Below are 16,479 nucleotides of genomic sequence, written 5' to 3'. Positions count from 1 at the left end.
TAATAAATCCATTTATTTGACAGATCAGATTCATAATCTGATAATCCCCCATTAAAATTTCTACAATAATGGTATTCAAAATGGCATTTTCTTGTCCATTCTATTGCATTAAATTTGTCTTTGTAATGTTCTTGAAGAGTAGTAATTGTGTCTGTTTGATCAAGTTCATCAGAAATCACACTAAGATTTGTCAATTGCAATTTACATGAAATTTCCACATACAAATCGTATAAAGAAGTATTATTTTTATGTTGTATACCGTTGTCAATAAGTTTATTGTTTATTTCAACAGATAGTTTCTAGCAGAAATTTATGCGATCACTATATGAAAAAATATAGTTTAATATAGATACACTTTTAACATAAATCTTCTTGTCAATTTCCTTCACGTTTTGATCAGTTCTTTTAAATGCACTTAAGACATTGTGTTTCTTCAGTTTAATGTTATCTGTTTTCATACAGTTTGCTTTTAGTAAAGAAAAGAAATCTTCAAAATCAACCCATACTCCCCATTCATCTTCAAAGGCAGGTTGAATATTTTCGAAGCCAGACACTTTAAAAACTATTTTATCCTGGGGGAAAAATATAACAATGTTTAAATTATAGTACTATAAACCTGCTTTTTCGTATATCCTTTAAATCAAAATTGAGTTCCAATATTGTAGTTATTAGTATAATTTATTCAAGTCAATATCAAAATATAAGTGTAAATATATTACGGGTGGTGTAAATAAACAAATATAATCAATTATAGGTGGGTGTAATATCAAAATATAAAATAAATAGAACTCTCATTATGAGAGATATCTGATGTCTGAAATCATTTTAAATATAAACTATCCTTCAACTTTTGCACTGAATCAAGTATTAATTTGATATTATAAATTCGTACTTTTCAGTTCACTTAAATCGAATATATATATAAAGTCAAATGAAATATATTGTTAAATTTGATTTCATCTAGAGAAAACATACATAAATCATGATACAATAATTTGATAGGAAGTCGCGGTGGTTAAGTGAGTAAGACGCTGGTTCGCTAGTCTAGAGGTCCCGGACCTTAAACCCCATTTCATTTCCTAATTTGATATTTGACATAAATCGACGAGTATTTTAAATCGCTATTATCTTACTAAACAAGTATTTACTAAATATTTTAAAATCATACCCATTGGCTTAGTAGAATTGTGATATAAATCAATGAAATTAAAAAAAAGGTTATTTTACTTAAATAGCTGGTATAAAGTAGAAATATACCGATGCTATAATAACTATCTAATCAATATCAAATCTTATTCTTACACTTACACAATTCATACAATATAAAAACATAAATAAAATGAAATAGGGGGCGGGGGGAACATTCCATAGTTTTGCTCCGATTTGGCAAATAAAGACGGGCATACGCCATACAGTGTGCTTTGAGCTATAATTTGCCCAGACACCGGCTCTACAGCCTACTCCTATATTGAATTCCAACTGCCATGGGATCTTTTACTTTTGCTCCAATGTGTACACAGGTTTTTCATCCAATCCGAATGACTATACGTTATCCCTTGGCAGGCCCTCGTTTGCGCCACTGACAAGGGGGAACCACTCCGGATAATCCCAATCAACTTTCTTCCTCAACGCAGGGATCGAACATGGGACCTCCAGGTTAGCGAGCCAATGTTTACCTCACTGAGCCATCATGACTCCCGAAATAAAGTTAAAACATTTTACATACAATAAATAAAGAGACTTACCTTTAAATCAAAACAGAGTTCTAATATTGCAGTTATTAATTCAAGTGACGATTAGATGTTCGTTCGTCATTTGTTCCTGAGGTTTTACGTCCACTTCCACCAAGGATGATATTCTAGACAGGACGATTTAGACTAATACTACTACCTGGTGCTTTAACGTCTGCTTCCACAGAAGATTTGTCCGCGAATTTATATATTAATTTTGGAATTTTGAATATTATTCACCATGTCTTGATGTCCGATTGGGCATATTCCTGGTCGGACAATTTAGGACGTTTGGAAAATAGCGTGGGACATGTCCGGAATATACAGGCGAAATCCCATCTCTGTTCTGGCACAATCATATTAAAAATGTGCGCTCTCATCCTAAACATCGCCAATTTTTCAATATTTTAAAGTGAAAGAATGGTAATATTCCGAGTCAAAATTCGGACCATCGTACAAAATTCTGAGCATCCAGCTATATATATTCTGAAAGGTAATTGAATTAGCTTTCTCAATATTATTAGTAAAAGTTGTCACAATCATATTAAAGGGGTGCGCTCTCATCCTAAACGACACCAATTTTTCAATATTTTAAAGTGAAAGAATGGTAATATTCCGAGTCAAAATTGGGACAATCGTACAAAATTCTGAGCATCCAGCTATATATATTCTGAAAGGTAATTAAATAAGCATTCCAAATAGTATTAGTAAAAGTTGGCACAATCATTTTAAAGGGGTGCGCTCTCATTCTAAACGTCTCCAATTTTTCAATATTTTAAAGTGAAAGAACGGTAATATTCCGAGTCAAAATTCTGACCATCGTACAGAATTCTGAACAACCAGCTATATTTATTCTGATGGTCCGAATTTTTACTCGGAATATTACCGTTCTTTCACTTTAAAATATTGAAAAATTTGCGACGTTTAGGGCGAGCACGCACCCCTTTAGTATGATTGTGCCAACTTTTACTAAGTATATTTGGAAAGCTTATTGAATTACCTTTTAGAATATATTTAGTTGGTTCCTCAGAATTTTGAACGATGGTCCAAATTTCGACTCGGGATATTAAGGATCTTTCCCTTTAAAATGTTTTAAAAAATTGGCATGTTTTAGCAGTGCTCAATCTGGGTTTCATTTTTTTCCGCCAATTTTTCATTTTAATTTATTAGCCATAGATTTTCTCCGCCAAAATAAAGAATACCTAAATATCTATTAGATTTTTTCAGTATTTTTTTTTTTTTTTTTTACATAAGTACATACAATATACATATATATTACATTACAATTTACAAAATTCTTCTCTGCTTTGCAGAAGCCCATTTTTTAAAAAGCTTTTTCAACATCTAGGTTAACCACTTTTCCAATACTTATAGTAACATTAAATTACACAGCGTATTTATTTTTAATGAATATCTGTATATCTGAAAATTTCCATTCATCCTTAAAAGATCTACCTTTTCATAATGCCCTGAAACAAAAATGGATAATCGAGACTATGGTTTTTTTTATTGTACCGACTTAAGTAGTGATGATCGAGGCTAGGCCTAAAATTCAAAAGCTAACATCTCAGTTCAGAGTGGAGCAATTTGACGGACATTTCTAGCATATTCTATTCACGTTATCTATTTTTAACTATTATTGTGAGATCTGTCAGCTCTTTATCTAATCTCCCATAATGCCTCTTTAAAGGAGCTAAATCGCTAATATTTGGGACCTAGAAATTGACTCAAATGGGCCGCAACGCATATAATAATGTAATCTGATTGTATATAAACTGATTTACATTCAATTGTTGCCGTTTTGACTCTTAATTTCAAATCAGTTATGTCCAGCGAAATACGGCATGTGTCTCAACCCTATAGCAATTTCTAGCGTCTGGATATTCCAGTCTATTAAGCAGGCTATCCAGTTACATATGTCTAGCCTCGTTCTTTCTGGTCACTTGTTGCAAATGACGCTAAAACGCACTATGGTACACGATTCGTGTACCAATGGTAAAATGTTTATTGTTGCAAATGACGCTAAAACGCACTATGGTACACGATTCGTGTACCAATGGTAAAATGTTTATTATACGCCCACATTTTCATGTGGACGTATTATGCCGTCGCCCCTGTCCGTCCGTCCGTCCACAATTGTTTGTTGACACTCTACAGGTCACAATTCTTATCCAATTTTGACGAAACTTGAAATATACGTTTATCTCCAAAATATCTCGGCTGCTTTCGATATTGGCATGTATCGGATCGAAACTTCATGGATTATGGCCCCTGTTTGTACGAAAAATCACGTTTTTAGCTTGTGGACACTATAGAGGTCACAATTTTTATCCGATTTTGTTGAAACTTGAAATGTAAGTTGATAACCCAAAGATCTCGGTTACTTTCGATATTCGCGCATATCGGACTGTAACTTCCTGAATTATGGCCCCTGATTGTACGAAAAATCATGTTTTTAGCTTGTGGACCCATTAGAGGTCATAATTTTTATCCGATTTAAAAACACGTTTTATTATATCACCGTTACACCCTAAGGATGGCCGAGTTCGAATTTCGTGAAAATCGGCCCAAAATTGACAGACAAAATGGCCGCCGTTCGTTCTCAAATAGCGTAAAAATATGGTATATCAAGGTTGTGGAACCTATAGAGGTCACAATTTTTATCCGATTTTGTTGAAACTTGAAATGTAAGTTTATAACCCAAAGATCTCAGTTCCTTTCGATATTCGCGCATATTGGACCGTAACTTCCTGAATTATGGCCCCTGACTGTACGAAAAATCGTGTTTTTAGCTTGTGGACCCTATAGAGGTAATAATTTTTATCCAATTTAAAAAAAACGTATTATTATATCACCGTTACACCCTAAGGATGAATGAGTTCAAATTTCATGAAAATCGGCCCAAAATTGACAGACAAAATGGCCGCCCTTCGTTCTCAAATAGCGTAAAAATATGGTATATCAAGGTTGTGGACCCTAATTTTTATCCGATTTTGTTGAAACTGGAAATGTAAGTTTATAACCCAAAGATCTCGGTTCCTTTCAATATTTGCCCATATCGGACCGTAACTTCCTGAATTATGGCCCCTGATTGTACGAAAATCATGTTTTTAGCTTGTGGATCCATTAGAGGTCATAATTTTTATCCGATTTAAAAAACCGTATTATTATATTACCGTTCCACCCTAAGGACAGTTGAGTTTGAATTTTGTGAAAATCGCCCCAAAATTGAAAGACAAAATGGCCGCCGTTCGATCTCAATTAGCGTAAAAATATGGTATATCAAGGTTGTGGACCCTATAGAGGTCACAATTTTTATCCGATTTTGTTGAAACTTGAAATTTAAGTTTATAACCCAAAGATCTCGGTTCCTTTCGATATTCGCGCATATCAGACCGTAACTTCCTGAATTATGGCCCCTGATTGTACGAAAAATCGCGTTTTTAGCTTGTGGACCCTATAGAGGTCATAATTTTTATCCGATTTAAAAAAATATATTATTATATCACCGTTACACCCTAAGGATGGCTGAGTTCGAATTTCGTGAAAATCGGCCCAAAATTGATAGACAAAATGGCCGCCGTTCGTTCTCAAATAGCGTAAAAATATGGTATATCAAGGTTGTGGACCCTATAGAAGTCACAATTTTTCTCCGATTTTGTTGAAACTTGAAATGTAAGTTTATAACAAAAAGATCTTGGTTCCTTTCGATATTTGCGCATATCGAATTGTAATTTCCTGAATTATGGCCCTTGATTGTAGGAAAAATCACTTTCTTCTTAGCTTGTTCTCTATCCATCTCTCGAAAATGTGGGCGTATCCTGCCTGGCAGCCGCTGGTTTTGTCTTAAATATTGGATATCAGAAGCCTGCCTTTTCCTGGTAAGATCACAACATCAATGTTGATTTGAATTGACAAATAATTCGTATTTTCAACGTGTAAGACTTTGTATGATATTGAGTTAGAGACTTAGCTACTTTAAGTCTTTAAGATTTTTCTTTTTCGAAATTTTTCTCAGTCGCGAACTTTTGAGGTACCGTAGCCTTCATGCAGACCTATAGTAGAAGTTGATATCGCTTCAATATTCAAGGATCTAATAATATTAGATGGACGAGAGCTGATCATGTCAGTACCATCTTTAGACTTGGAGCATTTTGGTGGTCACATACTAAAATAGTCTGACATTCTTCTATCGGACTTTGAAGAAGGCTGTTCAATTTTTCGCCTACGACCCATGGCATGTCATTTGATGATAACTGACTTTTGACACCCCAAAGAATATATACGCAATTATAAACTGTAACAACAAACCTGGCTTCATTTATTAACGATGTGGGCAACAGGAGTAAGAAAAGGATAAAACAGACGTCATAATTCAATAATCCCAAACAAATCGAACGAGTAATATTCAATATGTAGAAACCGTCAAAATATCCACCGATTCGTATTTGAAGACAAATAATTAAATCTTTTGTCTCTTAATTAGTTTATTACTACTCTTACTGTAAATACTAATCAACACTAATCCAAGATATCTTTATTATTGGCACCTAATTGATTGATAACTGGCTCAGCCATGTGCAATAGACTGTAATGTGTATGCACGGCGTGGAAATAAAGTTTTGTGGCAAGAAAAATTTATCACCATGGTTAAAAAAGAATCGCCATACAGGAAAATGTTATCGTCAAAAATTTCGCCAGATTGAATATTTTATCGCCAAAATTATATTTTTATCGCAATTGGCGGCAATGGCGATCGACAGTGTGAGCGCTGATGTTTAGGATGAGAGCACACCCCTTTAATATAATTGTGCCAACTTTTACTAATAATATTTGGAAAGCTTAATCAATTATCTTTCAGAATATATATAGCTGGATGCTCAGAATTTTGTATGATGATCCGAATTTGGACTTCCCCAAAAAATACTGGTTTATCCTTACATTTAGAATATTAAAAAATTGGCTATGTTCAGGTTGAGGGCGCGCCCCTTTAATATCATTATGCCAAGTTTTACTAATAATATTTGGAAAGCTTATTCAATTACCTTTCATAATATATATAGCTGGATGCTCAGAATTTTGTACGATGGTCCGAATTTTGACCCGGTATATTACTGTTCTTTCACTTTAAAATATTGAAAAATTGGCGACGTTTAGGATGTGAGCGCACCCTTTTAATATGATTGTGCCAACTTTTACTAAGTATATTTGGAAAGCTTATTTAATCACCTTTTAGAATATATATAGCTGGGTGCTAGGAATTTTGTACGATGGTCCGAATTTTGACTCGGGGATATTAACGGTCTTTCCCTTTAAAATGTTTAAAAAATTTACAACGTTTAGGATGAGAGCGTTCCCCTTTAATATGATTGTGCCAACTTTTACTAATAATATTTGGAAAGCTGAATCAATTATCTTTCAGATGTATATAGCTGGATGCTCAGAATTTTGTACGATGATCCGAATTTGGACTTCGAAAAAAATACCGGTCTATCTTTACATTTAGAATATTGAAAAATTGGCTATGTTCAGGTTGAGAGCGCGCCCCTTTAATATGATTGTGCCAACTTTTACTAATAATATTTAAAAAGCTTATTCAATTCCCTTTTAGAATATATTTAGTTGGATCATCAGAATTTTGTACGATGGTCCGAATTTTGACACGGGATATTAACGGTCTTTTCCTTTAAAATTTTTAAAAAATTGGCTATGTTTAGGATAAAAGTGCACCCCTTTAATATGACTGTGCCAACTTTTACTAATAATATTTAATTACCTTTCGGAATATGTTTAGTTGGATGTCCAGAATTTTGTGAGATAATGCGAAATTACACCTATATTCTGAGCTAAAGGAATGGATAAAAAATAATATATTCTACTTTCATTTGATAGACGTAACGTTGTATTTTATTGGTTGATAAAAATAGATGCGTTTCGGCGACTGTTGGCATAATTCTGAATAGGTTGCCAACGAACAGGTTGGCCAGCTGGATCGGTCGAATAGGTGGCTAGCCGAATAGGTCGCCAATTCGTGTTCGGTCCAGACAGTAGTGGTCAGTGGATCGTTCTAAGCAGTTCCTTTGAGCAAATTTTTTAGTAAAATGTTACTGGCCTATAGCTCCCTTAATTCCCACATAAACTGACGCGAAACTGTACTGCGCACATAGCCTAACATATAATAAACCAATTCCCATTGAAATAAAGGTGAAGCCTTACCGCATAATTATATGATTTGATGAAACCCAACTGCCATCCAACTTAAGCAAGTTAAATAGCATGCGCACTCCATCTCACGTGATTATACGTTACTTACCATATATGGCATTCATGGTAAAAAAGCGTAGTAATACTGCCTTATAATAGAATATAAGAAATATCACTCCGAAAATGTAGAATGTATTACCACAAAGAAAAACTGTTTGGTAACTATTTTAGTGTCCCAGTCTTTACTATTTGTGATAGAATTACTTATTTCAGTACAAACTGTAATGATATGTGTTGACAATTGTGTGTTTGAACCTATTTGTACTTGTGTATGGCCTCTTAGGCGGTATCATTTGTATTTGTAGCGTAGTGCTAAATACTGTTTAGCGCGACAATATCGTATCTAAGAGCTAAGATTGCAACCTGCTCTGATGTGTTGTATGCTCTGTCTGCGCAGATTAGACACTGCATGCACTGATTGTAATCTACACTTTTCAAACTGGTGCGCAGATTGTCAACTTTGCACTGATTACTCCTCGATGTTTTCTAAAGATGAAAGTAGTGTGTCAGACATTCCATGTACAACCTTTGTACTGTAATGATTTTTCAAATAATTTTCAAAATCACTGTACTACAATAATTAGTGTGTGTATTCTAAGAATAAGATTTAAATTTGAGTCCACAGTATTTCGTAATCTTCGTTATTTATAAATTATATACGTCAACTGATCATGTGACTGAATGGGATGGGACGAAAAAATGGATCCCATGTACATATTGGCGTGCACATAAAAGATCCCTAGGCAGTTGGAATTTGATATAAGAGTAGGCCGTAGAAACTGCTGTCTGGGCAAAATTTCCCTCATAGCACCCTGCATGGCGTATGCCCGTCTTCCTTAGCCCAGTTGAATCAGAACAGTAGTATGTTAAACATCATTTCATTTCATTTATTTTTGTATGGTATGTTGAAATAAATACATTTATAACAAACAGTTGATGGATTTTTAAATATTTTATCAAAGTGCAATGTACATGTTTTCAATTCTCGTTACTGTTTCTTCCTTTTACAGGACAATATTTGTGTCAGAGCTGTCTAGTCATTCGGATGGGATGAAAAACTGAGGTCTAGTGCTGCTGTCTAGGCAAAATTTCCCTCATAGCACACTCTATGGCATATGCCCGTCTCATTGACCCAGTTTGGAGCAGAACAGTAGGACGTTAAACTGTTAAACCCTATTTCATTTGTGTCAGCCATTATCACATATATGTGATAGAACTGGTTAGACATATTCCAAATATAATTTTAAGACAGAGATCATTGCTTCGATGGATGCGTAATGAAGATTTGAAGAAACGAAAGTGATGAAAGCAAAAGGAAAACTAGTATAATATTTACAAAATATATAATGAAAATGGAAAATATTGAAAATTTCAGTCAAATTACTTCATTCTGAGCAAAGTCATGGTTCTTTGAAGAAGGGTGTAGTCTCAATTGTCATTGCTACTATTAAGATAATAAACAGTTTCGATTATCATGTTTAATCAATTGAAAATCGCAACCGTCCGATTGTCTAGAGAGTTGCTTATGGATTTTGCATGTGAATAAATGTCTAATTAATGATTTATATAATTATATAGCATTTGAGGCCAAACGAAAGATCTGCAATATGCAGATTTATTTTTTACATAATGCATCTTTAATCTTATCTAGTTTATCGACTCTCGAGATCAGAATGCTATTGCAATCCCTCAGCCAACCACCTGATTATTTCCCAAACTGGCTTATCTTCACCATCTGGAAAACTTGCTGAACTAATGCACATTAACTTAGTACTAACTATATTGACAGCTCTGATTGGTTGGATCTGATCTGATCGACGTGCATACAGTTTACCTACTCAGAAAACTTGTTAAAGTACTGTACTTTATGGAATATTATTTTTGTCCCCCGTGAACATTTTATGCTTAGACTTAGTATAGATAATCTGTTTGATTGCTCAATACTTTTGAAAAAGATAAATGTGCAATTAATCAGTTTATTTTGGGATTATGGCGGGGGACATCAGCCTCACTGTTGGCTTGTGTTTTAAATTATAGTCTCTAATGGTTAACTGTATTTATTATATTTTCAGAATGGATCAGTGGAATCAACAACAGACAAACTTTGTTCCAAAAATACAACAATTTAATATTGGTCCAGCAACAACTACAGATAGTACCAATAATCGTTATATACCAAATGTGACTCAAAGTACAATTCATAATCTACCAGTAAATCAAGTACAGTTTGGACAAGGACAAATTCTAAATACAAGACAACCGTTCCTGGTGCTTCAAAATCCTGCTCAGAATACTGGAAATGTTCTTAATCAAAATCAATCTGTCCAGTATCAAATTAATCACCAGTTATTGCCCAGACAACAGGTTGTTAACATACAGAATTCTGGTACTGTTCCACAACCCATTCAACAACAGCTGACTTCTGCTGGTACAGTTAGACAACAGCTGACATCTGGTACTGCTCGACAGCAGCTGTCTACTGCTCACAGTCTTGTGCATAATGGAAAGTACACTGCTCCAAATAGTCAACAGCCAACATCTAACATGAATTATATTTCAAGCCAAAGCCAAACAATGTCAATTCCTTTAGCTATAACCTCTGTGTCGAATACATCCAACATGGCAAATGTTCAGCAGATACATTTGTTACCTAAAAGCTCAAATATTGGTATAGCAGCTATTCAGAATTGGACCAATAGTCAAATGCCAACAAATAGAACTACTGTGGACACAAATAAGACTTTTAGTATGTTGTCAAATCAAGTCCATCCAAGCTCTAATCAAGTCCATCTTAGCTCTAATCAAGTCAGCATTAACTCCAATCATACCAGCATTAGCTGTAATCAAGTTAGTAATTCAAGTTCACAGAATGCACTTTCTTCTCAGTCGCATACATCTGCACAACCAGTGAACAAAACGCCTCAAAACTTAATTTATCTCTATCAGTTTCTTAAGAAATTGGTAGAAAGCAAGAATGATATCTCAGTTTATTTACAGAGTGGTACACCAGAAAACCGTCTTCTGGTTGATATTTTATGTTATAAAAAATTCAGAATAGAATTTTTAAAACGTTCAAATAATACATCATTGAAAATGCAAATTTTGAACAAGATGGGATCTTTGAGTCAACAGGCAAGTGAAGCCCTCCAAAATTCAGAATCCATGAACTCGCTCAAAAATAAGTCCACTGAAGATATTTTCGAAACCATACTAAATCTTACAACTCTTCGCGGTCAACAACCAATACAACAGATAAGACCAGGTCAACAAATACAAGTAATGCAGCAAACACAGTTGCAGACACAGCAAGTCTATCAACAACAGCTTGGTCAAATATCAAATTTAAGACAGCCTTCACCTCAAGTACAAGCTTCCTCCCATTGTACACCACCTCCTCCTCCTCTTGTACCCATTCCTGCTAGTAAGATAAAGAGAGAACCAGGATTAATAGACAAAAAACCCCAAAACTCTTGCTCTGGTCCATCAAACAATCAAAGTATTCCAACATCAATTCCGTCAAGTGTTGCACAGAATCCTCAGTCCAGTACCTTCCAAAGAAGCATTGATGATTTGATACGAATGTCAGATGAAGCTGCAGAACCATATGATAGTTTGTTTGATCCAATAGTGAATCCAAAACCTGAAGTGACCGACAAAACATGTGATGTAAAGCCTATACCAGTCAATCATTTGTCAGTAAAGCAACAACCACAAATTACTCCTTCTTTGTCTCAATTAAATTTAACCAACACTGCACCTTCTTTGTTAGAACAAAGAGGAGCGGTACCAATGACTGATGCAGGTGAAAATTTTTCCAGACAACTAGATGTCAAACCAATACCAGTTAAGCACTTAGAAGCACAGTCAGAACGGATGCCTTTAATGTCTAGTTTACCTGCACCACAGGATTCAACAACTGTTATAGGTAATCCAGAGTCTTTTCCTTCAGCTGATGATAGCTTTTTAAATACTCTAGAAGAACTTCAGCAATCTGCAATAGAATCTTTAAAAAGTACAAATACTGAATTTCCTTCTCCAGTTATAAATATTCCCAAAAGTGTAAGTGTTGTTACAGAAGTACCGGTACCACAAAAAACATCGGCTAGATTGACAAAAAAAGATGTTCCTCGTCCATTAAGTCCAAATAATATGTGTCGGGTAGAGGCTGAAGATCAGGCACATATTTGTTCAAGTCTGATTGAGTCTAACATATACGATAAAAAAACAAAAGATATGGTGCGAGTAAAAAAAAATGAAGTCATTTGTTCATTATCGTCAACTTTGAAGCCTAAAGATTCAACTACAGTAAAAGAAGCAGTTGATAGGTCTCATTATTGGTGTAACTTTTGTGTTTTTCAAACAGACAATAAGTTGAAACTGGTGAATCATGTTATATCTGCCCACCGTTTTTCATGTCAGTATTGTGCATTTCAGTGTTACTCACGAGCAGACGTTGTTGAACACACAATTAATACTCACAAAGAAGCTATTCAAGTCTCAAAAGACTTTAGGTATTGTGTTCTTTTACCAGACTATCTTAAAATAATTGAACAGATTGAGGATCAAGAGAATCAGAATTATGAATCTGATTGTCTTAGAACTTTTCAGACTAAAAAAATGCGTGCACATCCTGAGAGTGAAGCTAGTTGTCTGGAAAGTGATTGGGAAGAAGAATTTATGGAGGATACAGGATCAGAGTCTGCAAGTGATATTGATGATGTCCAAGAAGAGAAGATAGCTAGTCCAGAGAAAAAAGTGACCCCCAAAAGCAAAGGCCGTGACCGTAAAAGAAAAAGAATAAGGACCATATTAACTAGTGATGAAGATAATGGAGGCTCTGATGATGATGATGATGATGATGATGATGAAGCTGAGAGTAAGAAGAGGAGCATATTATTAGCTCACTTAAGTAGCAAAAGGAAGGCTAAAAAAGCCAAATTGAAAAAATCTGAAAATGGAATGGAAGAAATTCAAGCAGATGCTGAAAAGGATAAAACCCAACTGTCTGCGGCGCTTGAAAATACCTCCGAGGAAGTCGAAGAGAATCCGCCACAATTTCGAAGGCAAACTAGGAGAACAACTAAGAGTAATTATCAAAAAGATGTTCAAAATTTTGAACAGTTAGAGGAAATATTCGGTGGAGAGGAAGATAATAGTGACTATGATGATGATAAGGATGAAGATTTTGATCCCTCAAAAACAAGTGAAGAAAAACACAAGAAGCGAAAAACTTTAGAAGAGCCTATAAAATCACCTTCAATAAAATCACCTGTAGCTTCAACTTCTTCCATGGAAGCTTCTCCAATAGTTAAACCAGTTTCTGTTTTAGTCGTTAAAACTCAAGGATTAGTATCACCAGTTGTACATATAGTACCACCAGCTAGTAAAACTCAAGGACCAACTTCACCAGCCATTAATATTGTATCACAAACTAATTCACACACTACACAAACTAGCAATTCAACTAAAACTTATAATTTAATGCAGAGGTGTGTTCATTGTGAGTACTCCACTCAGGATACCCAATTGCTGAAATTACATTCCCTTGATTCTCACCAAGGTCAGTTTTTAGGCATTTGGCACCAGTCCTTAGATATTTTACTTTACATATGTCCTCGTAGATTTTGTGACTTTTATGGAAGTATGACAGGGGATTATATATGTCATTTAGAAAAATGCTCAATTGAGATGTCTGATTATGTTAAAGCATCTGTGCAGGTAACCAAGGAATATGTCCAAAGACTTAAAGAGAAAAGAATAGCTAAACCTACTAAATTGGAGGAACTGAGGACAGTGCTGAAGAAAATATCTGAATATATTAATGAAGAAAACCCAGAAGCAGCTAAATCAGCCACAGACCGATCATCCCCAAAACAACAAGAAGAGTGGCAGATTGTTAAACCGGTGGGATTCCATGCTCCACAAACTGACAAGACAACAGAAAAATCTCAGGAGTCAGATGACAGTAAAAATAGTTCCACGGCCACAGATGATAAATCAAAAGATGATTCTAAGACACACGACGCAAGTGATAAGGTAGAAAAGGGTAGTCATGGTTCCCAGGCGCAAAAGGCTGATGTTGAAAAAGAAGAATTGGACACCAGTGGATTTTTCAAATGTGCTTTCTGTTCATTTAAAGCTATGTCAAATACATTAACTGTCCGATCACATAGTGTAAAACAGCATCCAGAATTTCCGTTGTATACCATAAACTTAAAAGCTGTGGAAACAGGGAAAAATCATCGTTTTGTATTATTTTGTGTTGGCATTGATTGTGAGGCGGTCTTAACATCATCAGAAGAATATTTTAAACATATAGAGACTTGTGATGCAGTCAAACAATTAAAAGATGATACACAACTGTTAAAAACTAATAAGTTTGTAAAAACAACAATACACAGAGTAAGCATTGATTTATTTTTCATTCCATATCCTTCACATGTGGATGTATAACGTCGTCGTCGCCCCTGTCCATCCGCAATTGTTTGTGGACACTCTACAGGTAACAATTTTTATCCGATTTCAACAAAACTTGAAATATAGGTTTATCTCCCTAAGATCTCAATTCCCTTTGATATTGGCATGTATCGGACTGTAACTTCATGGATTATGGCCCCTGATTGTGCGAAAAAATCGCGTTTTTAGCTTGTGGACCCTATAGAGGTCACAGTTTTTATCTGATTTTCATGAAATTTGAAATGTAAGTTTATAACCCAAAGATCTTGGTTCATTTCGTATCTGACCGTAACTTCCTGAATTATGGCCCCTGATTGTACGAAAAATCACGTTTTTTAGCTTGTGGACCCTATGGAGGTCACAATTTTATTTTGATTTAAAAAAACGTTCGAATATATTACTGTTACACCTTAATGACGGTTTAGATCAAAATTCGTGAAAATCGGACCAAAAGTGCCGGACAAAAAGGCCGCCCCTCCTACGCAAACAGTGTAAAAATATGGTATATCAAGGTTGTGGACCCTCTAGAACTCACAATTTTGTTCCGATTTTGATGAAACTTGAAATAGATGTTTACAACCCAAAGATCCTTTCTATATTTGCACATATTGGATCGTAACTTTCTGAATTATGGCCCTTGACTGTAAAAAAAATCGTGTTTTTAGCTTCTGGGCCCTCCAGAGGGCACAATTATTATTCGATTTAAAAAATCGTATGAATATATGACCGTTACACCAAAATGATGGTTGAGTTCGAATTTCGTGAAAATCTGACCAAAACTGACGGACAAAATGGCCGTCCCTCGTATAACGCAAATGGTGTAAATATGCGGTATATCAAGGTTGTAGATCGCTAGAGGCCACAATTTTTTTCTGATTTTGATGCAATCTTAAATTTATGCTTATATCACAAAGATCTTGGTTCCTTTTGATATTCGTGCATATCCAATCGTAACTTCCTGAATTATGGCCCTTGATTGTATGAAAAATCGCGTTTTAAGCTTCTGGTCCCTGTAGAGGTCACAATTTTTATCCGATTTAAAAAAAAAACGTGTAAATATATCACCATTACACACTAAGACCTTGGTTACCTAGAGGTAACAATTTTTATCCAATTTAAAAAAACGTTTGAATATATCATCGTTACACCATAATGATGTTTGAGTTCGAATTCCGTGAAAATTGGACTAAAACTGCCAGACAAAATGGCCACCCCTCCTCACTAATAGTGTAAAAATATATCACCGTTCCAGCATATTGTTGGTTGAGTTCGAATTTCTTGAAAATCGGACCAAAACTGTCAGACAAAATGCCCCCCCCCCCCCAAATAGTGTAAACATCTGGTATATCAAGGTTGTGGCCCCTCTAGAGGTCACAATTTTGATCCGATTTTGATGAAACTTGAAATGCATGTTTATAACCCAAAGATCTTGGTTTCTTTCGATATTCGCGCATATCGGATCGTAACTTCCAGAATTATGTCCCCTGATTGTACGAAAAATCGTGTTTTAGCTTGTGGTCCCTCTCCAGGTCAGAATTATTATCTGATTTAAAAAACTGTTCAAATATATCACCGTTACACCGTAGAGTGTCCACAAACAAATTGTGGACGGACGGACAGGGGCAACGGCATAATATGCCCACATGAAAATGTGGGTGTATAAAAATTATGTGATTTATAACCACAAGATAGTAGTATTTGCTTGTGTTTCTGTTCTGCCCTCTCATAAATTTATATACAAAAATTATGGGTCATTAAATATTTGCATGTACATACAACTACATTTATGGCAGTACTTGATTATTGGCGTCATTCTTGTCTGTCCTTTGTCCACAGTTGCTTTTGAACGATCTAGTGCTAGAGGCTAGCAGGAGGGTCTGGTTTGTCATGAGGTCTGGGGAATTACCCAAGAATTTTATGATCATTAGCTCTGGGACAATATTTCTGCTACTTTAGGCGCAAGCATGTATAGGATTAGAATGGAGTGAGGCCAAAACAGTTGCAATATGCTCTGTGCAGCCCATCTCTG

At 35.2% G+C, this 16,479-nt stretch overlaps 1 protein-coding gene across 1 annotated transcript in view; it reads left to right on the top strand.

The window, feature by feature from the left end:
- The window catches only part of LOC126818385 (uncharacterized), a 28,698-nt gene that overhangs the window by 9,847 nt on the left and 2,372 nt on the right, over positions 1 to 16,479 (top strand). The window contains exon 2 of the mRNA XM_050545781.2: positions 10,067 to 14,396. Within this exon, the coding sequence (XP_050401738.1) occupies positions 10,068 to 14,396 (4,329 nt within the window). The 5' untranslated portion in view covers position 10,067. The remainder of the gene's footprint in view (positions 1 to 10,066; positions 14,397 to 16,479) is intronic.

The sequence above is a fragment of the Patella vulgata genome, chromosome 4, assembly GCF_932274485.2.
Source record: "Patella vulgata chromosome 4, xgPatVulg1.2, whole genome shotgun sequence".
NCBI classification, from domain to species: Eukaryota; Metazoa; Mollusca; class Gastropoda; family Patellidae; genus Patella; species Patella vulgata.
Note: the sequence above shows the minus strand (reverse complement) of the source record. Positions and strands in the feature narration are given on the sequence as shown.